This window comes from Pungitius pungitius, chromosome 1 (assembly GCF_949316345.1).
Source record: "Pungitius pungitius chromosome 1, fPunPun2.1, whole genome shotgun sequence".
NCBI lineage: Eukaryota > Metazoa > Chordata > Actinopteri > Perciformes > Gasterosteidae > Pungitius > Pungitius pungitius.
The window spans coordinates 30,969,210-30,993,011 of record NC_084900.1 but is presented as its reverse complement, the minus strand read 5'-3'; the positions used below and the strand labels follow the sequence as shown (position 1 = coordinate 30,993,011).

The 23,802-nt window shown below is 43.7% G+C and overlaps 2 protein-coding genes across 2 annotated transcripts in view; one reads left to right on the top strand and one right to left on the bottom strand.

Moving 5' to 3' along the window:
* Window positions 1–1,722, bottom strand: part of LOC119223225 (chemokine-like protein TAFA-2) — a 52,558-nt gene extending 50,836 nt beyond the window's left edge. The window contains exon 1 of the mRNA XM_037480403.2: window positions 1,177–1,722. The gene's annotated coding sequence lies outside the window, so the exon portion shown is untranslated. The remainder of the gene's footprint in view (window positions 1–1,176) is intronic.
* A 9,835-nt stretch (window positions 1,723–11,557) lies between these two features.
* LOC119223161 (rho-related GTP-binding protein RhoA-D) lies at window positions 11,558–23,718 on the top strand. Its single transcript, XM_037480297.2, has 5 exons — window positions 11,558–11,699; window positions 19,454–19,609; window positions 21,136–21,256; window positions 21,749–21,879; window positions 22,168–23,718. The coding sequence occupies exons 2-5, from the start codon at window positions 19,454–19,456 to the stop codon at window positions 22,339–22,341; spliced, it is 582 nt and encodes a 193-aa protein (XP_037336194.1). The 5' UTR covers window positions 11,558–11,699; the 3' UTR covers window positions 22,342–23,718.
* Window positions 23,719–23,802: the final 84 nt, after the last annotated feature.

The window sequence follows — 23,802 nt, the reverse complement described above, 5'->3', positions numbered from 1 at the left end:
TCCATAAAAGGCCAGACATAGCCAAAAAGCATGATTAGGAGAGACAAATGCTGCATGCAGGCTGTTCTAATACTGTTCTTGGCTACAAGTAAAAGGTAGTGTTGCACTTTAATTCATATATAACAGGACCCGTTTGAAACCAGAAGGAACACATAATTGTGATATCTTCTGTACTCAAGTAATGTCACATCTTTAGTTACTTCAACATAGTCTGGTGTGGTTATTTTAACCCAAAACACAATATTTTTTTCTCAACATAACCAAGCACTTTCAAATCCCAGGGGTTTACACAGTTGCAATGATTGCTCGTGTTGCTTCATGTTCATTGGAAAGCTCACAAAAAATAATTGGATAACTTTTGCAAGAGGAAACGTATTGCTCTCGAGAAATTACCTCCTATGAGGGGTTTTAAACACATCCAGAGCTAAATGAAGTCGCTGTGACAACTCACAGCCTACACCCGGCCGAGCAAGGTCACCTTATGAAGTACCATCTACAGTACATCAGGTGATCCATGGTGCTGCTGCAAAAGAGCCCACCACTGCGTTCAGGCGGATGAGTGACATGCTGCGTGCACACAGTATGTTCCTGTCATGTAAAGACCACTGTTGATTGCAACAATACAGCGTGTGACTTCACTGGACTGGAATTCACACAGCACAGCCAGTCGAAACGAGGTGAGCAGCTGTTTTCCCCTGCTAAACCTCTGCATGACACACACCGCGCTGCACCCGGTGCCATATGCCCGTTTACGCACAGCCAGGACCAACCCTGTGTTGTGCGCGTGAGATAGAAAGAGGGGGGAGGTGGGGGGGAGAGACAGAGACAGAGAGAGAGAGAGAGAGGCTGTTCAACACCTAAAAACCACAATCATTTGTTTTTCTATAAAATCCATATCCCGGTAATAAAAATCATACATGCCAGGGTACGCCGATGGGATATTACCCTTTCTTTTGCTAAATTCTCAGTATAAAATCTCCAAAATAAATGGATGAAGCAAGTGTTATCCATTCTGTTCATAACTGCTTTTCGAAGACAAAAATAACTGACTAGTGTGTCATCAAGCATGTTAATCTTGCCTGACAGGTGTTTCACTGTTTTACTTTGTCTCACGCGCGCTGCAAGCAATCAACAGACCAGGCAGTTCTCTGCAGGCACCGAGCCGGTGATCCGTACCTGTCGGTGAGGTGTGACCGTGTTCTGTTAGCCCAGCAGGTGATCCTCGCTCCTCATCACCGATCCGCTATCCGAGACGGAGGAGTGGCTGGCATCGCCTCCCCGGCATCATAACACGGTTACTCCCTCACACCGGCCGCTCTGCTTCAACTGGAGCGGCAAAAGTTACACCATACCCTCCACCCCCGGAGCCGGGCAGGAGAGCAACGAGGCCCCCGGCAGATACGACCCCTCCTGGGTTAAAACCAGCGGTTACTCCGATGCAAGAAAAATAAAAAGAAGAGGTCCCCTGAAAGTTCCGCTCCTTTCCCCCGCTTCTACACAACGACTGAGACCGGAAACTTAGTTATTAAGACATGGCAACATGGAAGAAACATCCAACTTGAAACATCTCCTATCAAACCCTTTTGTTTTTGGATTTTTTTCAACCGCGGAATCCCTCGTTTATCCTCCGGACGAGAAAGAAGCCGAGCGTGACGGGACAGAGGTGCGATGCGGTCGCGGGAGTCGGGCAGACTGTCGCTGCGCTCCCGCCTTGTGCGCCTGGAAAACACGGAGCGCAGCTGCGCCTGTGAAGCGGAGCAGCGCCCCCCAGCGGCCCGAAGAGGCCACCGGCTGAGTGGAGAAGGAGCATGCGATGAATGACAATGACGCGTGTACAGTGATGTGGTCGAACACCGTGCGTGTTGCTGTTGGAGATACGATAATTGTCGTAGATTGGCAGACAAATTGAAAGAGGGTTGAGCTATTACAGCTATTACAGGCCGTCGTGTGTCAGCAGTTGCTCTCTTGGGGATGGAGGCTGGACATTGGGAAAGCCTGAAATGTTTGTGTCACTTCAAGAAGGACAAAACATTTGGATCTCCCACCCCCCCACTCGCCTCTCCCTTCTCCCTCTCGCAGCTGTGTGAAGTTCAAATTAAATTGAACTCACTTCAGCTGAGCTATGGGCCTTTTCCCGGTAGACTAGACCAACAAGAGCAGAAGGGTGATCGACACCATGCCCAACCAAATTGACCCGTGTGTGAGTGTTAGTGTGTGTGTGTGTGTGTGTGTGTGTGTGTGTGTGTGTGTGTGTGTGTGTGTGTGTGTGTGTGTGTGTGTGTGTGTGTGTGTGTGTGTGTGTGTGTGTGTGTGTGTGTGTGTGTGTGAGAGAGTGTGGTCTCAGTCTTCCACTGCTTGGAACAACCTGAGCTGTTCAAGGAAGTTTACTCACAACAAATGACTTTGTCCAGTCTCTGTGACTCTGCAGTCCTTTTGAGGAGGCTCCAGGGTGTAAATGTGTGTGTGACTGTGCAGAGGCGTGTGGGTGTGTGTGTGTGCACACACAAGGTGTATTTGTGTCTCGTCTGTCAGCTAGAGAAACAGGTAATAGCATTTTAGATGTTATCTGTTTCTCCAGCAGACGGACTAGGCCACAGAAACCAGACATTTGAGTTGTAAAACCATGTTGATATTCTCGCTGCGTGTGTGTACAGTAGAGCCTACATGGGAGAAAGCGTGCAAGTGCCTGTGTGTCTGTGAGGCGTGGTCGAAGTGACGGTGTATGGTTGCACACGTGGATGATTCATAGTGAGGCCGTGATTGTGCCCGTGTGCACGCGAGAAGGCTCAATGGCAGTCATACGTGGTTTCACCCAGTGAGCTAATCTGTTACACTGACAAAGCATTCAGATTACTGAACTCTCCTCTTCTTTTCGTCCTCACTCTCGATCCGAACTCTTTTTTTGTTTATTATTCTTTGATTCCTTTGTATTATCATCTTAATATACCAAAACATTCTCCATCTCTCTCTCTCTCTCTCTCTCTCCCTCCTCAAGTGTGACGGGTGAATCATGGATAACCAAGCCTTCCGATCCGTCTTCCACACGGTTCTGGCAGCACAGTTCAAATTCAGGACGTGGATTGCAAGATAACAAACGGAAACACACATGCAGGCGAGATCAATGGGCCACTAACTTGCAACACCTCCAAATCAACCTCATTCCTTTGGGATCTGTGGCATTTGCACACGTCCGTCCTCTCCCCCTCACACGAATACGCACACACATGCACGCACGGCAATTGGTGAACTCTCAATCACACAGGGCGGGATTTAACATGTACCAAACGGAGCGCTTGGTGGATTTCTGTCACAGAATAAATAGTTAATTCCCACAGAGAGAGGAGCTTTACGGACCACATGACAGCCCACGGGAGTCATGTTTTTTGCGTACTGCTAGCACACATACACACAGCTACGTGGGCATGTTAGTGAAGCAGCTCAAAATAATCGTATCACGTATGCTTGTTTCCTTGAATCACTGAAGGGAAATCAGCTCAACAAAAGAACCGAAATGGAGAAATATGCTGGCGGACCATGAGAGAATCCTTAAAGGCAGGAGAAGATGCCACATGGCCTTTCATATAGCAGTCAGAGCTGTTAATGAGTTCAGACAATCCACCACGGAGCAGAGGCCACACTCGAAAACCTCAGAGAGAACATGTAAAAAACAAAACAATATTCCATCATTTCAAAGGTTGTTCCACGAGCCCATCGGTTTCTAAAAAGGTGATTTTTTATAGCTGCTGTATGTACAGCCAAAGGATGAGGAATACGCTACAGCATGTCAGGCATTCAGCTCCACAGGCGACGCTCAACAGAAGGATCACTTCCTTTGGGTTCTTTCATGGGTTTTGGGGCCCTGAGATTACTATAGAATAACATCAAACCTATATCTTTTAAGAAGAAGGCATTTTTCCCCATAGCAAACACCCTTCAACAATAGATTGTCACCTGAACATTTCAGAATAAAGATGAAGGCTTTTTACATGGTATTATGTGTACAAATGTGCATGTGTTTAAAAGCCTCTTATTAGAAAAAACACGTGGCTCCGCGTGCTGTGTGCATCTCTTCATTTTTTGGAATAAACACCCAGAAACACACACTTTGTGTTCCATGTTGCATTGGCAGGCAGTCATACCGGCATTAGCATATGAAAGACGGCACCTGGAAGGTGTAGCTGTCACTGTTGTCGTTTCTTGTTGCTCGATGTGTTATCCATCGAGGAGGGCAGCTCCTCTGTTCTTGCTAACCCTCGGGGCTGTTGCACTCCCTCCCGTCTTTCTGTGTGTCTCCTTCTGACTGTCCCCCGCCCCCTACTCCCTCCCCGTAGAATATCCCCAGAAAGAAAGGACTACACAGGCGCATTGTTTATCATATTCTTTGTCCTTTTTCTTGGTCAAAATTCAAACACATGTTGATTCCATGGAAAACTTAAAGCATCAGAAAAAAAGTATCCCATAAGTATCCACTAAGAGAGGAATCTCTGAGAAATTAATTTATAAACTTGAAATAGATGCATAAGCCATTTCTTTTTATGTAAATTGTGCTTTTTAGAAGAATTTGATGTGCGGCTTTAAAAGAAAGTTGCGGCAGATCACTCATCACAGACCATTAGTGGGGTTGAAAGACAGAGCTGCCCTCGTCAAAGAACACTTCTTTCTCAAATAGCAGCAGGGCGCACCGTAGCATTTGAACTCTCTCCCATCTCCTCTGTTTCTCTCCCTGAAAGATGTAAATGTTCAAACAGACTAATTCCTTCAAAGCCTCGAAGAGCATGAGAGATCAGTCTCTGCCCTCATTGCTAATTGATGGTCTTGCATCGCAGCATGAAAGCTCCAAGAGTCTTGCTCGAGACTCTCATTTGCATCAACTACGCTAGAGTTAGCCGCATTAAGATTACATGACAGACACACCGTACGCTGATCTGCTTCCTGCCACGTTAAATGTCATTTACAGTACACGCAAATGAGCTGAATGATCTCAGTGCCCAAACCGCGAGGTAGGGTAGCCCGCTGTTATTCACGCGGTCAAATTTAATGTTGCTCTCTTTTCCTCACCTTTCTTTGTGACTGGTCAAGCCACAGGTGCATGCTCCTTTCCCCAGCGTGTGCTTTTTCCCCCCCGAGGAGGCCGGCGCGGTGTGCGAACTTCAGACAAGAGAGCAACATGACAGATTGACTGGCATCATTTTCCAGCTGGCATGGCAGCACCTGGAGACCCTCCAGGAAGAGCTGGGAGGATGCTGACTTTAGAAAGGGTTGCCCACGATGCTCCGCTTGCCCCGTTGCCACGGCACCATTCACACGGAAGAGCGGACAGAGGAACGAATGCAGGTGTAGATCCATTTGGTAGTTTTTGTAAAGTTAATCGATCCCCTTTCAAAGCGGCAATTATTTATTCAAGCTTTGACACCATTGTTGTCACATCTTGACATTGAAAAACAAACGAAAATGCCACTTACAATATTCACTCTTTTTTGCCCTGTTTTCCGTCTTTAGCTGCTCAAGTGTCCACTGCGTTCACCTGCTAATCGCTAACTGAGTCTGATATTTGGTGTGTGCAGGTAGTGTTTTTTTGGAAAAGCAGCCCAATGGGCCTGAGTTTTTTAGTTTGCCCTGAAGAGCCGGCCCTCTCACACATTGTTACAGTAAGAATAGTTATATGCAGCTTTCAAGTAACGGTCTGTATCATTTGTTTTGTAAAGCAATTTTCTAGCCACAAAGACGATTATAGTATTGTAGTAGTTGTTGCTCCTAGTTTTAATATAATTGTATGAAATAGATCATTGTTTGGGGTTGGAAGGGGAGGGGCGAGTGAAGGAGTAACTTATTGGTTGCAACACCAACATGTGCCCCTACATTTTAAACATTGTTCCTGTTAACTCACCTTAGATCACTCTGGCTTACTTAGTCCCCTAAAAGTACGATTCGCTACAACACAATTCAACCAATGATGTGATCAACACCCTCCGGTCCTTCTACAGTCGACTTTGACCAGCGTTTGCATTCAGTGCCAAGCACAGAACGAGTGTATTTGGATGCTTTATGCATTTATTTGGCATGGACACAAGAAGATGAGAAACGCTCCCAGGCTTCGGCCCGCGGTTTTGTCACACACGTGTCACACAAGGAGCGGGCAGATAGTGATGATCTCTTTTAACTCATCAGATACCCGCCTGTGGTGGGAGTCAGTTAACCCATACGTGGAGAATGATATGCGCACCAGCTGGAGAGCTCTCTCAGTGCAACGAGAGACTTGTTTCCTCGGCTTTTTAAAATATTCAGAGGTGAAGTGGTGAAGATGATGTCACAGCTTTGCAGTGCAAATACAAGCTGTATTTCTCTATAGTGCAATAGAGAGTAACAGGAAAAAGGTCTTAATGCCTACGAGAAAAAAAGGTAGAAATGTTTTTTGTTTTTCATTATTAAACCAATCCTTAGAAAAACTCAATTCCTTTTGGTAGTGTCTTGACCTCTCGGCTCCATTCATCTGAGCAGCAGGATTGTGAGGTCCTGCTAGATAATCTCCTGAGCACGATCAGATACAGGCGCTATAATGCCACTCATAATCCAAAATGTGAGATTATGTTGTTCCGCATCACCGGTTCAGGCCCAAGAATATTTATCGTTTCTCCCATCTTTCTTTTTTTTAATCCTCTCTCACTGAGAGTTTCTCTCTCTTTCTTTTTCTCTCTCTCCCTTTCTCTTTTTCTCTCAAGCTTGTAAACGGCTTTCGTGGCTGGAATCAGACAGATACCGGTCCATTTGGAGACTCGAGAGCAAAGATGCACTGTCAAAAGCATTTTTGGCTTCATGCTGTACTTTATAATAGAGTTAAGGGAGAGGCAGAGAGTGTATTGATTTGTCTTAGGCTTTAGAGACGGTTCCACCACTTGCATTGGAAAGTATTAGAAGATATTGTGCGTTTAGCTCATCCCTGCTTCCACCATCGTGCTACTCTGTGGCTCAATGTAAGCAGACTGGATTATTAGGTCTGTCACAAGTACTCATGCACGCTTTTAGCTTTACATATTAGAACAGCACGGCAGGGTAATTTGACCTAAGTGAAACAAGATTTTACTGCCACAGTTATTCCCGTTTTTTTAGGTTTGCATGAATTTCCCATCCCCATAAAACCTGACAAGAAGGAGGCAATTGTTTGTGAACTTGTTCTGCTAAACAACAGTCTGTCCAGCGTGGATTCGTATCTGTACGGGTTGAAATGGCCTCATTTTCAAACAACATCCCATCCACACAGACGTGTGTCCATAACCCCATAGAGGCGTCCCTGTGCAAAGCACGGCCACTGAAAGCAATTGAGTCTGTTTGTAGAAGCTGCCAGGGGGACCACACTGCATTCATTCATCCGTCCCACCCCTCCCTCGCCACTTCTATCCCACCTGCTTCCCCTCCTTCTCGCCTCGCTTCTTTCCTGACCTCCTCATTTTCGCCTGATGACAGCACCTTCTCTTGATTAATGGTAATCCGTGGCTGGCTAAGTGGGAGCGTTTTATATATGAGGCAGCGGGGATGATTTTCACTCACTCTTTGTCTGCTCCCAGTTGCGTCTTTTACTCAACTGTCTCCAGCTTACGGAGGAAAAAGACACCAGAGGGAGCCACGATGAAAGACCCTTTGGAGAGGAGAAAACCATTGAGCCCAAATTCCATGCTAGTAATAGCGCTATTTTGAAGAAAAATCAGCTCTGAGCATAAGTAGGAGGAGGCAGACAAGGTCGCTGGTTGTAAATGTCGTCTTGTGGAGAAACATGTTGGTGTTTTTTTCATTTGGTTTTGGCCTTTGTTAAAACGTCAATGTGGCAGTTGAAGGGGGATCGAGCATGAACAGAAGGCAGTGATGGGTCATGAGATAGCTTGTGTGAATACAATAATTAGTTATTCAACCGTAAAGAAAGAAAGGCATATAAAAGAAGTTTTTTATTTTAGTTCACTATAGTAGTTCACTATTTTTGTGATTTTAGGGCCCTCTAGTGGTCCAATCTGTTGTATGTTGATGAACCAGTAATGGAAAATAGACAGTTATGGGTTGTTGTTTTTTTAAAGGTTATTGACATTAAGACGCAGATACAATGAGACTCAATACTATCATTATTATCATTATTATTATTATTATTCAGATCTTCCCATAAATGCCCTGACCCATAGTTTTTTGTCTCATCAACAGTACAAATCCCGGAAATATTTATTGTTATGAAACCCGTTTATACATATATTTTCTCTTTTGAGGCTTTATAAAATTCAGATACCGGTGTGTTCAGGTGTCCGGCGTTTGTTCCACTTCCTAGCATAGCATATTATTTTATATTTTCTATACATAGACCATGTTTTGTTCACTGTGAATTTGATGCCCGATGAAGGTCCATGGCCCAAACTTTGTGTCTATTAACCAAACCAGGTTAATGAGGACGATGTTCTTCTGTGTCCTGTCATAAGCCTTCCACAGTGCAAACATTTGTATGCATGCAGCTTGTACTGTGTGCGTCTCACCACTAAGGGCCACTGCATCCTCACTTTTGATCTGGGTAAATCTGTGAGGGTGAAGTGAGGACATTTATTCCACCTGAACCTCCTGAGCAAACTTCCTCAGGGACTTGATGGGTGACCCAGTAGTTCACTGCATCCTCGAGCTGGTTCTCTTGTTCTGTGTTCACTGACCCGTAATGACCAGTGAGAGAAAAAGATGAGAAATGCCAGGAAGGGGTTTCAAAGAGATGTTATTGATATTTTGTGGTTGTGTCAATGAGGGAAATGTACTTTGTTACTCCAATGGAGGATTTTATAAGCTCCAATAAATCAATAAAAGGCTTAAGTCTTTGAATGTGCAACTTTTGATACACTAGCTGTCCTCTACGCCACTCTGGACACAATATCAGCATAGTCTGTAATACTATAATTCATTTTTTCTCAACAACGGTACATGAAAGGCTTTATGTACTCTGTTGTTAAACTACCATCTTAATTGTGGTCGTTTAAGAATTAAAGTACAGCTTTTGAATCCAGCAGTACACTGTAATGGTGACATGTTGACAAGTCGACTATCCAACTCTATAATTCATTTTTGGTTGATAACATATAATCGTAAGACACATTGCACCAGGCCTGTACACATGTTGCCGGTATGCATACAGCTTTCCGCTGCATTTTGGATTGGTCTATCTTTGGATAGAATTCTTATTGGGTTTATTTGACCATGTGACTCTTTACACTTAAACACCCATATTTTAATAGACCTAATAGATACTGCGAATTAATGTGGAAAGGTTTTGCTATGTTGTTACAATGTGGGAGTTTCCCCTTGAGGCAATATAATCTTATTTGATGGCCTCCTCCATCTATTTGCTGGATAGTAGCTTACACATCTGTACTTTGTTCAGCAGTTAGCAATGGTGATAAATGCTAATGATATTTCTATATTGACTAAACCAGTGCTTTAAATATCCTAATTTCTTTATTTCTATAACAATGAAAGTAAACACAGAGGTGCCTCTAGATTTAGAAGGAAGCACAATTATGCAATGTTAGGTGGGACTGTAAAGTTGAAGGTAGTGTAGTGGCTCTCAGTTAAACCACTTCATGCTACAACTCCTTTAGATTAGATAATGTTAATAGCATTATCTGCATATTGCACTAGGTCTCTATGTTTAATCAAAGGCAATGAGATTAATTATCATTGGTCAATGACACGTAGTAGTTAAGCAGGGTTATTTCACTGTTAAAAACCTGAGAAAGTTTTAATATAATTTGCACTAGCACTAGAAAAGTCTACCAAGTCTAGAAGTCCCCAACACAATAGATGTCTCACAAGAAAATGCACCATATAGCATAGCTACAAAGTAGCAGTGTACGGAGAGCGAATGATGGAGAGCACAGGGATGTTGTGAGCACTCTGAATTGCAGCTGCATTGCAAAGGCTAATCCTTCTCCGCTCGGCACACTTCAGCCAGCAGCTCCACCTACCAGACAGCTCACAGAAATAGCATCTACATTCTGTGGGACTGGTAGGTGCCATTGTAGTTTTATTCTAAACTACAGTATGTGGGTATTACCCTGGAAACGGCAGAGAGCTGTTCAAATGACTGTCAAAGAGCCACGATACAGAGAAGGAAGATAAATTCAGTACTTTGTGGTTCAAGCCTCTCAACAACTAAGTCTTTGTTTTGTCTGTGCACATGAGAAGCAACACCAATGTACGAGAACATTGCCACTGGTGTTTTTCTTTGGGCACAATACAACTTCCCAATGAACTTTAAAATAACTGATGCTGATAAGCACGTGAGAGTTTATAATAGGCTACTATCTGTTAATTGTAGACCTTCTGTATGCTATGCAATGTGTCTTGTTACCCCAGATCTGCTTTGTTTTTACAGTACACTGCACTCTAGGACAAATGATCACACAACAACAAAAAACTAAAAACACCTGTCATGTGATCTCGTGTAAACAATCCAGTTAAAGTCCTTTTCCGTACACAACAAGACATGATAACACTCATAATGATTCAAATAATAACAATTATACTAATAATATTCTGATTTGAATTTTGATACACTATAATTAATGGAAATAACATAAGATGAATAGTAAGACCAACAAGGACGGAGGTATTCGTCTAAGATTTTACAAAATGCGGAAAATGTTGAAAAAGTGCTAGTATCACCAACTAAAGGTGATAATTAAAAGATATGCAAGACCCTTATTTAAATGATGTCATCTCTAACCGTAAAGGGGAGGGGACTTCACGACGGTTAGATTCTTTCAGCCAATAGCGTGCAGACACTGGAAAGTTAAACGGAGAAACATTGTGCAGCATTCAGGTGCAGTTGGGAAGGATATTTGATGTATCCACCCCCCGGTGTAAAATAATAATTCTTAAAATGCAGTACTGATGGACTGTTTCTCTCAAAAACTACGTAATAATTATTTTTTTAAAACACTTACTTTGCTGAATACACACATGAAAATCCCATTTGAAAGTTGCAGGACATGAGCCCAGGTCCGGCCCTGACTGACTCTTCATTCCATGTACATACACTTTGTCACTCTCACTCGTCATTTTCTGTTAGCTGGTGCACTTTCTCTTCAATTTTATTTTTTATTGTATCTTTATTTCTTAACTTACTAACCCATAGCTGTAGTTTTTACTAACCCATAGCATATATTTTATTACATTTCTTTTCATCTTATTCCTGCACTACGTTGTCTGTTGTCTGTCATGCACCAACCGCCAAGTCAAATTCCATGTATGTCTGACATATTATGGCAATTAACGATTCCTGATTCCTTCCTGAAAGATACATATGCAATTAGGACATAACGTTTTTTCCCTTCCAGAACATTCAATTATAAAGTAAATCTAAGAAATATAGATGCAAATGATAGGAATCAATATAAAAGAAAAAGGTAACAAATAACACAATCCACATAACTGTTGGTCTTTATCAGTTTCATTTGTACGTGCCAATGATGTCGCTATATTTCTTCGAGCCAGAAAATGAAAGCCATGAATTCCTGATTCCGAGCTGGTCCCTGAACGCGTTGTAATGGGCGGGTCTTAATGGTGTCGCTCTGCTCGCTTCTTCCTCCGCCGTTCTTCAACTCTACAGCTGCTTCGCGGACAGAAGACGGGTTCGGGTGGGGGACACGGAGGTCTCTAATATTTGAAAGCACATTTTGGTAAAGGTAAGCGGATATTCTTATGTTCATTACGCGACTTTTATGTCGTCTGTAGTCTTTGAGTCAGTAAAGCGAGTTGGAGGTGAATAGCAAAAGTGACGAACGTTGCGAAAGACGCGTCATTTAGGCGAGACACTAACAGCAACTGCTCGGCGAGTTGAAACTTGTTACTTCTTTAAGAAGCCCCCCCTCCCTCCCTCCCTCCCTCCCGCGAATCCGCTTACGTGTCACGAAGACTAGTTACTGTAAAGCACAAATGAAAAGTACAATCTACCGTGTGACACACCTGTTTATTATCTCCAGTCGGAGATATGGGTCATATCAGCATCCCCGCCACACAAAGCACGGTATCGACGCAGGCTGTACCCTTTATTACGTCATTTAATGACATCGCTATCAGCTGTGGAAGAAGGCAGAGCTGAACTCGACTTGTTGTCGAAACGTATCGCCTCTTTCGCTCTGGGAACCTGTCTGGCCACTAAATGGAAGTTCATGGTGTCTGCGTTTTTTTCTCCGCCCCCCCCCCCCCCGCACAGAACTTATTCGAAAACAAGATATAAATAATACTCCTACGCGACCGAGTGATTGTGCTGTTTTGTGTCCTCCAAAAAGTGTCGTTCTTTCCCATTTCCAACTCGTGTTTAAAACATCAGTCCGTCCCGAGGACATTCCTCCCGAGGAGTCACCACACCCTTGTTGTGCTGCTCGCCTCGCCGGACCCTCTTGTCTCACACTGGCCATTAAACGTGTCCATGCTTTTATGACAAATGTTTGTGTGGCTAATGTAGGAGAAAGTATGATGTCATTGTAGCTGAACAGCTGACCAGGCTGTTTGCAGGTAGTGGCTAAAAGGGGAAGTGTCACCCACTTGAACAACAACAACAAAAATCAGTGCTAATGCCGCAGAACTCTCCAATTGTGCCATTAATGAAAATGTAAGCAGAAGTCATTGTGTCTGCGGATGTTGCTAGCAGCATTACTGTGGTTTTGACTTGTCACTCTTATCATGTGACATAATCCAGAGCGCCTCTGTGTGAAGTGGGCTGTGTTTGGATTGGAAAAGTAAAGTACGAGTGTTATAATTTGCAAATAGACAGTCGATGGTGAATTGGAAATACTAATATTCAGAAAAGAAAAGGCACCTATACACAAAAGGGAATCCTTGAAAAAATGAAAAATCGAGAAATGACAGTTGGATATCTCTTATCGAAACATGCTTGCCTTCAAGGGCATAAACAAGATTGTCCCAATATTTGGGTGAAGTGTCACTATTTACTACTTTCTAATTAAACCGGGATCCAAGTTTGGAGCTTGACCAATAAAAATAACCATAATACCCTAAACTTCTTATTAAATACTTCTTATTAAATCAATAATGTGTCTACATGGAGAACAATCAAGGAACAAAACCTCAACGCGAGGATCTGCACAGGCCATTCCACCCTGGAGCTGCACCTCATTCTGTTAGCAGGCCCGCCGCCCGCCGCCCCCTGCGCCCTAACACTCTGCTCCTACTTGTCGCCTGTTGCACACGCCGGCCTTAGAGATGGCCAACGCAGGAAGGTCTACCCCAGCGAGTTGGTGCCTGGACAGAAGGGGACTGCCCGGATGATCGTTATTCCACCCTTCCGGTTCATGCCGGTTTGTGTATTTTAAGGCTGTGGTGCTTCTCTGTCGAGTTTCTCAAACACAATGTTCCACCCAGTCGTGTCTTGTATTTGTCGGGACAACTTTCCATCGGCAGTATTTTCTAATGGAGACTAGTATCCCACTGGAAGTGAATTTCCCACCAGAACACAGGAAAATGCTGAGTTTAGGCTTATCTGTTTTCTGGTCATCTGGCCAACATCCTCCTGTTGGATAACTGTCTGTAGGCTGCTGGTTGTTTAATGTACAGAGACTAAACGGAACAGAAAATCATAGGCCGTGGTCTAGTTTGGAGGCTATAAGTGCTTGTGGTTTCAGGAAATCCAAACATTTATTTTGAGGAACATTAGCAGCAGAGCTCTAGAGGAGGCAAACTGGTTTAATGCATCCCCCCTCACGTTTTTATTAACCAAGAGTAGTAAAAATCATATTGGCAGCAGGCCAAATTTTGAATATTAAACTGTTGAAATGACAAACATCCCGATGAGGTTTTGGCGTTTTATTCTGTTCAACTACAGCGAAAAGAAAAGCTCTGTCAGTTCTCCGGTCAATATGTGCTCTGCAGCTGGTGTCTGTGTTGACCTAAAGACACTCTGTTAAACAACGCATCACTCTACTGGCTGTGGGTGGACTGTGCTGCTGTTGTTGTTGTTGTTGTTGAGTAGAAATCAACAGACCGCTCTCCCAAAATAACAGATACTGTCACTAATTTGACAGGTGGATCTAGTAGTTCTGTGACAGTATTTGTAGAAAGTAGGCTGCAGCTATTGTTTGAATGTGTCTCAATGTTGTTTGTGCAAGCTGTAGTGATTCAGCCAAGAAAAGGTGATCAAACTTCTTTGGGGTGCTGTTGTAGCATTTAGTTGCAGCCAAAGTTGAAACTTTAACCTCCATAAGCTTATAGGTTTGAGATTATTGGCCAAAAATATTGAATTAGAATTGAAACTCAATTTAAACATCATCCCCAAGTGTTGCGACACCATAGCTGTAAGGCACAGATGGGCTGGGCGGGTGAGCCAAACTGTCGTGGTGTCGGGTGGAGGCGCCTCCATCCGCGCTGCGTCTGTGTGTGGCTTTCATTTTCGCTGTGTATGGGAGTCGAATAGGAGGAATGCAGCACCCTAAGGATACGGAACATTAGCTCCCTGATGGTGACATCACACTGCAACACAGGAAGAGGGGGAGGGATGGGGAGGAAGACCAGGCGAGTAGAGGGGGATGAGTAGGAGGGAGGAACAGGAACAAATTCAGGAGAGAGTAAGAAGCAGGGCTCCGAACAAGGAAACAGCCCCTGATTCACTCTGACTGATTCCTCCATGTATTTACTTTTACGGGTGGAATATTAATCAAAGACACTGGCATGTCTCTCCTTTATCCCTATCTGTTGCTTGGTTACAATATGCTAATGCACCGACCACCACACCACACCTCCCGTCCTCCATCTTTCTGACTTTTCTGCCTGTGTGTTGGCGAGCAGAACTGAGAGGCGGATGAAAGGATAATTCTGTGTTCCATTTCTCTGTTCGGTCCTCCGCTCTGTGGTGAATTGGGTCGGGTTGGTCTCCATGGCTCTGTCCTATTTCGGGCTCCAGCTCGGTTCTGACTGCTTCCCCCGACCTGGATCCGTGGCGGCCACTTCTGGTCTCCGGTCTCATTCAACCCTCAGAGCTTGGTTTCATTGTATCTTCAAGGTTCAGGCAAAGCTGTGGGTGTAAAAGTTTGAGCGCAATGTCGACTCTGTCCCCGGCATGTTGACAACGCTGCCCCGAAAGTGCGCTATTCAACCAAAAGCAACAATAACATACGGTTTGGTGCCATGTCTTGATGTACAGGAGTGGTACTAGAGAACTGGGGGGGGTTGTTTAAAAGAAAGGGGTGAGTGGTGTTGAAAGTGGGTGAGACATTCCTCAAAGCTTATGTCCTCTCACATTTCTACACATTTAGACAGAGTTTGATTGTGGGCTTTCAGTGATCCCTTATGAATCCTCACGTGGAAAGCTTTCTCCTAGTGTGGACCGACCAGTCTATCAATACCTCGACTGTTTACACTCAGTTTATATTTGTCTGTTAAATCTCAAACATCTGAGTTTGCATAACTTTGACTGGAGGTGTCCTGGCACATTCCAAGCAAAGGTAAATCTTCCTGTGATTCTATATTTCATAGATAAATGTATTTCCACATTTCATCCGATATCTATCCGATATGGTGCATCTATTACGTTCTATTATTTGGCCAACGCCTCAGTCAGTACAGAACAGAAGCACCACTTAATTTTATTTGTCCTTCCCTGTCAAACTGGATCAGACTGTGAAGAGACACCTTCAGGTCTCCACTTGGCCAAACAAGGGCCTGTTTGACTTCACTTCCTCATGTCCTCTCGACATCAGTCATGAGACATGAAATACGATCCAGTGTCGTTAACTGGCCCCGAGGTTTGAAGGCTTCTCAGAGGCCAAAATGCAGCACAAGCTTATTCTGCCCTCGGACAGGATTTTACATATTCATCACGAGGTGGAAAGTAGAAATATGCTGTACATAGTAATCCACCAGGAATGTGCGCTTGTATGTGTTTAATTGGTCGCCCAGCCCAGCCCTGTCAGACTGCATCAGGTTGCGCTGCAGCAAAAGTTGGTCGTTGGTCGAGCCTGCTGTTTTGAAGGAATGGCCTCACTGAAAGGCACCAGAGACCGTCCTTATTTTCCTGTGCAGCGTTTGTACTTGTCCTGAATGTGGCCTTGTTGGGTGATGGGCGTCATGTGATGACAGGATGTCACACTGGGGTCAAAAGAGCATTCACGATAATATTTAGTATGATACAGGGGGATCCCCGTGAAGGGAGGAGTGTCTCTATGTGACACATAGCTGGACAGCTTCAAGCACAAGAACAAAATGCTGACGTGCAGATGCCGCTTTTAACAATTGGCTGAATTTGTAAGGAGTGGTTCACATGCAGCATTCCACCGAGAAGGAGGTATCATTGTAGACAAAGCAGCTCTGATTGCATTGCTTTTTGGGTTGAGTACCCGCCCCTATTTCCACCCGAGCACGTCTGGCTAATATGTTGCGTATGGTGGGGGTGGGTGGAAAGCTACCCGGTAGAAATAAGCGTCTGTTCCGCATGTGCAAGGAATGAGGACTTTGTCCTTTTCCACCGCGCACAGGGACGAGCATTACGCAAGACAGAAGAACCTCTGCGTACGCGACCTTTCTCTGTGATGCCGGGGTGTGTTTGTGTATTATGGATCAATAAAGCACCTTATTATCACGTGGTTGTCATGCTGTACTCCATTCACTGCTGCTTGTACACAACACAGGTCTTTATTTTGATTATTAAGTTTCTTTTTTTTCTTCTCCTAAAACATCTTTTCCCTAAACACTGAGGTTTACTCATTGCAACATTAAACTTTTAAAAAATTAAGGCCACCCTTAATTATTGATTGTTGAATACAACTCACAAAAAAACCCATAATGTTTTTTGTTAGGGCTTACTTTGTTTTAATGAGTTTAACTGTAATAAAATTAAACATCCAGTGATCATCTTTAGATTTAATGAAATGTACATGTTTTGACTTGCTATTTGTTATATTGTAATTGTACAAACTCCACTGTGTTGTATGGGTGTCTTTGCAGAGCTGTCTGACATGAGATAAAGGAGAGACCTCCTTGTTTCAATAAAGTTTATTTGAACTGAGGGAAAGGCGCTTGACCGGGAAAGGAAAATGACTAAATGGTTGATTTGCAGATGTCTTTCCTTTGGCTCATATTCTCTCCTCCATCTAGTGTTCGTCATCCCACAAATTCACTTAAAGAAAGAAAGGAAGTAAGGAGGGCAAGTGAGGACAGAAATGTTGTGGGAAAAGTCCACAAAGCACAGAAAGCACCTGCAGGTGTTTTCCAAACAACAGAAAAGGAATGTTGTTTCAAACCTGAGCTTCCGGCAGCAGGAGCATGAAGATGGATAGTTTGAGTTGCTAATACACCAAAATCGTAACATTTTTCTTAAAAGAAATATTTTCACTTAACAGCTAGCTCTTCATTGCTATGCTGCAATGCAGAGGTTGACAAATTTATTAATGAATTTATATGAATCAGTAAATTGACGTACATTTTTTTTTTACTATTCCATATATTTGGCAACATTAACATCCCCACTTGTGTGATATCGCTGTGGAGGTGAATTGTTTTACGCATAAGTTTAAGCGTTGTAAAGTTGGTACTGTTTGGTTTGGTTATTTATATTGAAAAATAGTCGAGGTCATTTTCTGAGTCTCCTGAACATCTGCACTTATTTAGGAATCAAGTCTGTGGAGGGCCTCTTCCCATTATGTGCTGCCATGGTTTGCACACACATTAGTGCAAAGGTGAGGGGCCATTCTCCTCACTGAGCACCCTGTGTGGCCCCCGAACCGCCTGCAGCCATCGTCTGCTGTAAGCAGCATTATTTTGGAACAGCTCAAAATCTGCAGGACAAACTTATGTATTCTTCCTGCAGCTGCATGGTGGCGTGCGTGCGTGCGTGCGTGTGTGTGCGCGTGTGCGTGCGTGCGTGCGCCCGTCCTTCTGGTAGTGACAGTATGGAGAACAGCAGTCTGCTATCACTGAGAACAGGTGGCTCTCTCCAGAGACAATCTGGCCTGATTTAATGTGTGGGAGGATCAGAAATATGTCTTTTTTGATCCCTGTGTAAATGGTAGTGGAGATGAAGTCGGTGGTGGTGCACATTTCACTTTGTCGTTTTTTTTTTTTAACGCTGAAGAAAATGTAATTGGCTCAATAAAAGACATAATAGATACCTTTTGGTCCCTCTACGTAGAGGAGCCACCCTGTTGCCATTAATAATTGAATAAACTTAAAAAGTATTTGGTATCAACAGGACCTTTCCAGCCCACTGACGACCTTTGAGGAAACAACGTTTATACACTAAACTGTTTACTATTCCCCTGAGCAGGGTAATAGTTTGACATATTACATTAGTTTGCCTGTTGGATGTTTTACTTTCTTGAAGCTTCTTTTCTTGAAGTTTCTGGCCACTTGTGTTTACAAGCCGTAAACACAACACTGAATTGGAACCCGTTAAGTTTATACGGCAAACTTCTGTGCAAGGAGTTGCTTATTCACACACCCAGTAAATACTTATTATTCATTAAGAGTTGTGTACAGCTAAATTATCAATTGAAAAGCTTTATTTATAGATTTAATTCCTTTTTAGGTCTGTTTGCTCTCCTGACTGTCTTTACCTGCTAAATGCTCCACTTTTTCTTCCCGCTAACTGTGTGACTGCGGTGACATTAAACTCAAAGTACTAAACAGGGTCGTAAAAACACCCTTCTGAAAAATGCTAAAATTCTTTGGAGCTGAGGACTCCACATAAAAGTACCATGTTATGTATTAATATGAGTGACTATTGATAGCTGTTACATTTGTACAGACGTCATCAGCTGGGCTTTGGGTGCTGTGTGGTTAATGTTTAAGAAGTAAATCTTCTTTGAATGTACTTCCCTCCCTTATTGCCAGCGTGTGGGGAATGGTTCTTGGTGTGTCTGTTCAGAGAAGTTTACTCCCAACAAATGGCTTTGTCCAGACTGTGACTGCAGTCCATTAGCGGAAGCAGCCCCACTGTTTGTGTGTGTGTGTGTGTGTGTGTGTCTGTCTCTTTCTCCAGCAAGCTGCATTCTTTTGCACATGCATGCGCAAATATAGCGGTTAAAGAGTGTGTGTGTGTGTGTGTGTGTGTGTGTGATACAGATCATGAGGTCACAGATGTGTAGAAGTGACACCTTTTGGCACCATTGTGAATGCGGCCGTGTACATGCAGCAGTGTTTTAGCGCTCTGAGGCTCTCCTCCCTCCCACTGCTTTACCAGACCCGCCGCGCTGACCCCTCAGCCCCCCCCCCCCCGTTTTTCACCTCGCACACAGGACACAGGAAAGGGAAGAGGGTGCGGTTCTGCTGCAAACTTCGGTCATCTCTACACTTGTTTTCCTCCTCGTTCTCCCACTCGGATTGTTTCAACTCCCTACTGTCTTTGAAGACATTTTCTTCTCTCCAGTCCACTGTCTGTTTTATTATCATGCCTTTCTCTTGATGTAAATACGACGTCTACTGTTTGCAGATGGCAGCCATCAGGAAGAAGTTGGTGATAGTCGGGGATGGTGCATGTGGGAAGACCTGTCTGCTCATCGTCTTCAGCAAGGACCAGTTCCCAGAGGTCTACGTGCCCACCGTGTTTGAGAACTACATCGCCGACATCGAAGTTGATGGCAAACAGGTACTTAATATTTTAACTTAACATATTTATTTATTTTGGGTAGATGAGTATGAATATTAAACAGTGTTATACGTACTTTCTACTCCACTACATTTATTAGTGTAATTGGACTAGTTGCTTACATGTCATTTAGCTGACGCTTTTATCCAAAGCGACTTACATTGCATTGTAACCCGTGGCTTATATTTTTGCTGGGGAGCAATTGGGGGTTTGGTGTCTTTCTCGGGGACACTTCATCATGGCTCATGGAGCAGCGGGATTTGAACCACCACCCTTGCGCATCACACTGCTCCATGCGCCACCATAACCCAAAGTATTATTGAAAACTACAAACGGTGTAGTTTGGATTACTTGCCATATCTTATACCAACAAAGAAAAATGTTTTCCTCAAAGCCCCACAAATGGGATTCAGCAGTTTGAGGTTTGAGGTCAAAAGAAGCAAAGATAATTCATGATGTGAAATACAGATTGACCTGCTGTCCCAAAAAGGAGTATTTAACTTGTATGAGCACTTTTACTTTAGTAAAGGATGAGTACTTCTTCCAACAGTTGATAATCCAAAACATTCCTCAGCACAGGCAGGTTTGTGTGTCCCTGAAACTGCTGCCGCAGCGATAAAGATGTGGCCCCTGTGGCCATGCTGCTTAAGAAGCATTTGCTGTGAAGGCCGATTGGGATAAGTTCTTATTGTAAGCAAATCCTCGGGTCTTTTCCTTGTTATAAAACGGCAAACCTCCAGCCAACAGGAAATGGATCAGTGCCACCTTCCTGCCCCGAGCTGAAACCCATCTCTTCATGCATCATGACTCATCTGCCATTTCCTGTTGTTATTTGCTTTTACAAATCATACAAAGCTTACTGTAGGTAGAGGTAGACAGATTTAATTTTTAAAGTATTTGGTAGAATGAAATATGTTGTTAATGTCAAAGTTCAACGCACTGATTTCTCTACTTTCTTTGACTAAATTTAGCAAAAACAAAATGAAGGCTCCACCAGGAGTTCACACAGGAAGCCTTCTGGTAAAATAACTAGATGAGTCAGACCCCTGGGAGACATCTAGTGGTAAAATAATAGGTCTGTACGTAGGCCTGTCGTGGTGGGGGTCAGATCGGTGGGGCACGCCCTGATACCACGCCGTAGTTTTCCCCTTGTTCTTCCCCCGGTCCTCTGTGATTGGTCACTGTAGGATTAAATAATCAGGATAATCTCTGTTTTACGGCTTTATTCATGCCGTGAACCGTTCTTACTTTGGGTGCCTTGTAGCATGTGCTACAGACTTTGCTGATCAAGTGTTTTTTACTGGCAATTTGTCTTATGTAGAGCAGGTCAGGCCCGCTAGAAATGCTAACGGTTTGATTAACAGCCCACGTTGGTCCTGTGGGACCCATCTCAACGGCGGGAGAATTGCTCTTTAGGACCGAATACTTGAATGGTTTTAAGTGCTATTTTCTCCTTCGTCTTTCCAGTCGGGCTCTTTGCTAGAAGCCACTCACTCCCCTTGGGCTTGTTCTCCCCTCTTTCTCAGGTGGAGTTGGCGTTGTGGGACACAGCAGGTCAGGAAGACTACGACCGACTGAGGCCGCTCTCTTACCCCGACACGGACGTCATCCTCATGTGCTTCTCCATAGACAGCCCCGACAGTTTAGGTAAGGCCGCATACAAACTGTTTACCCACTTTGTGTCCGATTCAAGTAATGTAAAAACTCTTTGGCATCGCTGTATGCTTTTAGTGACCCAAGAGACTTAGAGATATCATAGGATTTATTTATCTTTGTTATGCTACCTCAGTGAGTCCAGGCAGCTGGTTTTTCAGTCACTAACACAGAATGGAATGAGCTGCTAAAGAAAGTGCTTATGTGATGTTACAGCGGAGAAAGCTGTCTCAGCCCACAGCATCCACCCTCGGATTTTTAATTCAGCTGTTTCCACATTTAAAGATGAACAAGCACATTTTCTCGTGTTGATATGGACGCCTCACTCCATCACAGTAGGGCATCTCCATTCCACGCTGGCATGCTTGAGCTTGTCACTGACCCCGTGATAGTTATATTTGTACAGTCACAAGGGAAATGCAACGGAGCCCGACTGTCCTTGTAGGGAAATAAGTCGTGAGTTTGTTTTTTTTTTGGTCCTTGCAGAGAACATTCCCGAGAAATGGACGCCTGAAGTGAAACACTTTTGTCCCAACGTCCCAATAATTCTCGTGGGCAACAAGAAGGACCTGAGGAACGATGAGCACACGCGCAGGGAGCTCGCCAAGATGAAACAGGTGTGTTTTTGACAGTGAAAGAAATTAATATCACATAGTAATAATGTATTTTAGTCTGAAAAGTAAAAGCACTCATTGTTTGGTATAACATTTTGATTGTAGTACATGTAAAATACAATATTTACCTCTGATTTAGTAAGGTTAATGAAAGGGAAATATTCTAAAGCAGTTAACTTTTTAATTGTGTACAGTACTATATTATTGTTATTGTACTTAATGGCATCGTAGAACTAAACGAATGACCGTTCTGCTTGTTAAATGAGCGCCGTGTGTACGTTAAACCTCCAGGAGCCCGTTAAGTCAGAGGAGGGCAGAGACATGGCCAACCGCATCAGTGCATTCGGTTACCTGGAGTGCTCCGCCAAGACCAAGGACGGCGTGCGGGAGGTGTTTGAGATGGCCACCAGGGCGGCGCTGCAGGTCCGCAAGCGCAAGAAGAGGGGCGGCTGCCAGCTTCTGTGAAGGGACAAAGTGTGTCGGCCAATCGAGGGAGGCTCCCCCCTTGAGCACAGAGCAAACCTAGAGAATTGGCTTCTGTGGACTATATTTACTTCACAGATGCAGATATGCCGCGGGAATATGAAAGACTGACACACCTGTTTTAAAACAAAACAAAAGGCTGATTTTTGTTTTGCTTTAATATTTTCTCTGCTACTCACACACACCTTTCAGTTAGTTTCCTGTTCTTTTCCTCCACCAGCACACCAGTCTATTAGTGTGAAGGACTTGTTCCGCCCTTATATGAATGTATGTTTGTTAATATATGTGCAAATACTTTACAAACCTATCACGTCTGTATGTTTACAGAGAAGAGACTAGATCAAATGCTCCCTCAATTGCAAATTTGCTTAAATGTTTGGGAACCCCTGCTTCTCTTCAAAATGTATGTACCGCTGTCTGCTTATACATCCGCTTAGATCACAATCAACCTGTATGACGCACCACTATTGATTTGACTCATGTTATGTGTGGGGTCATCAGAGCTCCATTTCCCCTCGTCCTTCTCTTGTTGCAGTAACTAAAGTTAGAGCCTGTTGACTGCATCCATCCACTGCACGCTGCCGTGAGTGTTTGTGTGGACAGGTTTTGGACTTCACAGCACTGGACACAGCGGCCTATTGTCACAGACACAATACTCCGCCGTGTCACGCTGGCTCACAGTCTGACCGACTCGCCGGTCCACAAGATCCAGTAAACAGTCATTACGCATCACTGTGTACCGCATCTACAGGTGTCTGGTGTCAGCACCCTGTATACAATTCAGACCGGTTATAGGTATATTCTGCACATAAGTTTCAATAAAAAAAATTCCAGCTGAAATGTCTTCAGCAATTTGACATTTCCTGTTTGTCACCCAAGATAAATATCTTCAGTATTTGGCTTTGTTGTGTAATATCTTTTATTCAATATTACACACAATGGACTTAACCTGAATTGTGATTTGAGACAACACGCATGCGAGTGTCCGGTCCAAAGCCGTCTCTAGTAGTGGTCATTGAAGGGACGGACATCGGAGCTCAGAGCTTCATCAAAAGGCCGTTCACAGCAAAAATGTAGACAACTTAAAGTGAAACGATTCATACAGTGCGTATTGCAAAGCCGGTCCTATCATGAAGGTATGCAGTCGTGTTCAGTGGTGTGGATCTTACCGATGTCAAAAGCTCTGCTTTTTATCCGGTAGGTTCCGACCCACATGGATGAGATCGGGCTGATCTGTTATACTAAACCCACTAGTTAGAGAATTGTTGATTCTGATGACTGACGCTTTACAAACAGGAGTGGGATGTCTGGATGAAACAAACATGCTATTAAAATATTTTTAAAATACTACGAAAACAAGCTTGCAAATGTGTTTCAAATATTTTGTTCCCATTTACATATCGTAGCCTTGTTTATTTTGACTTTACTGCCTTTGGTCACAAA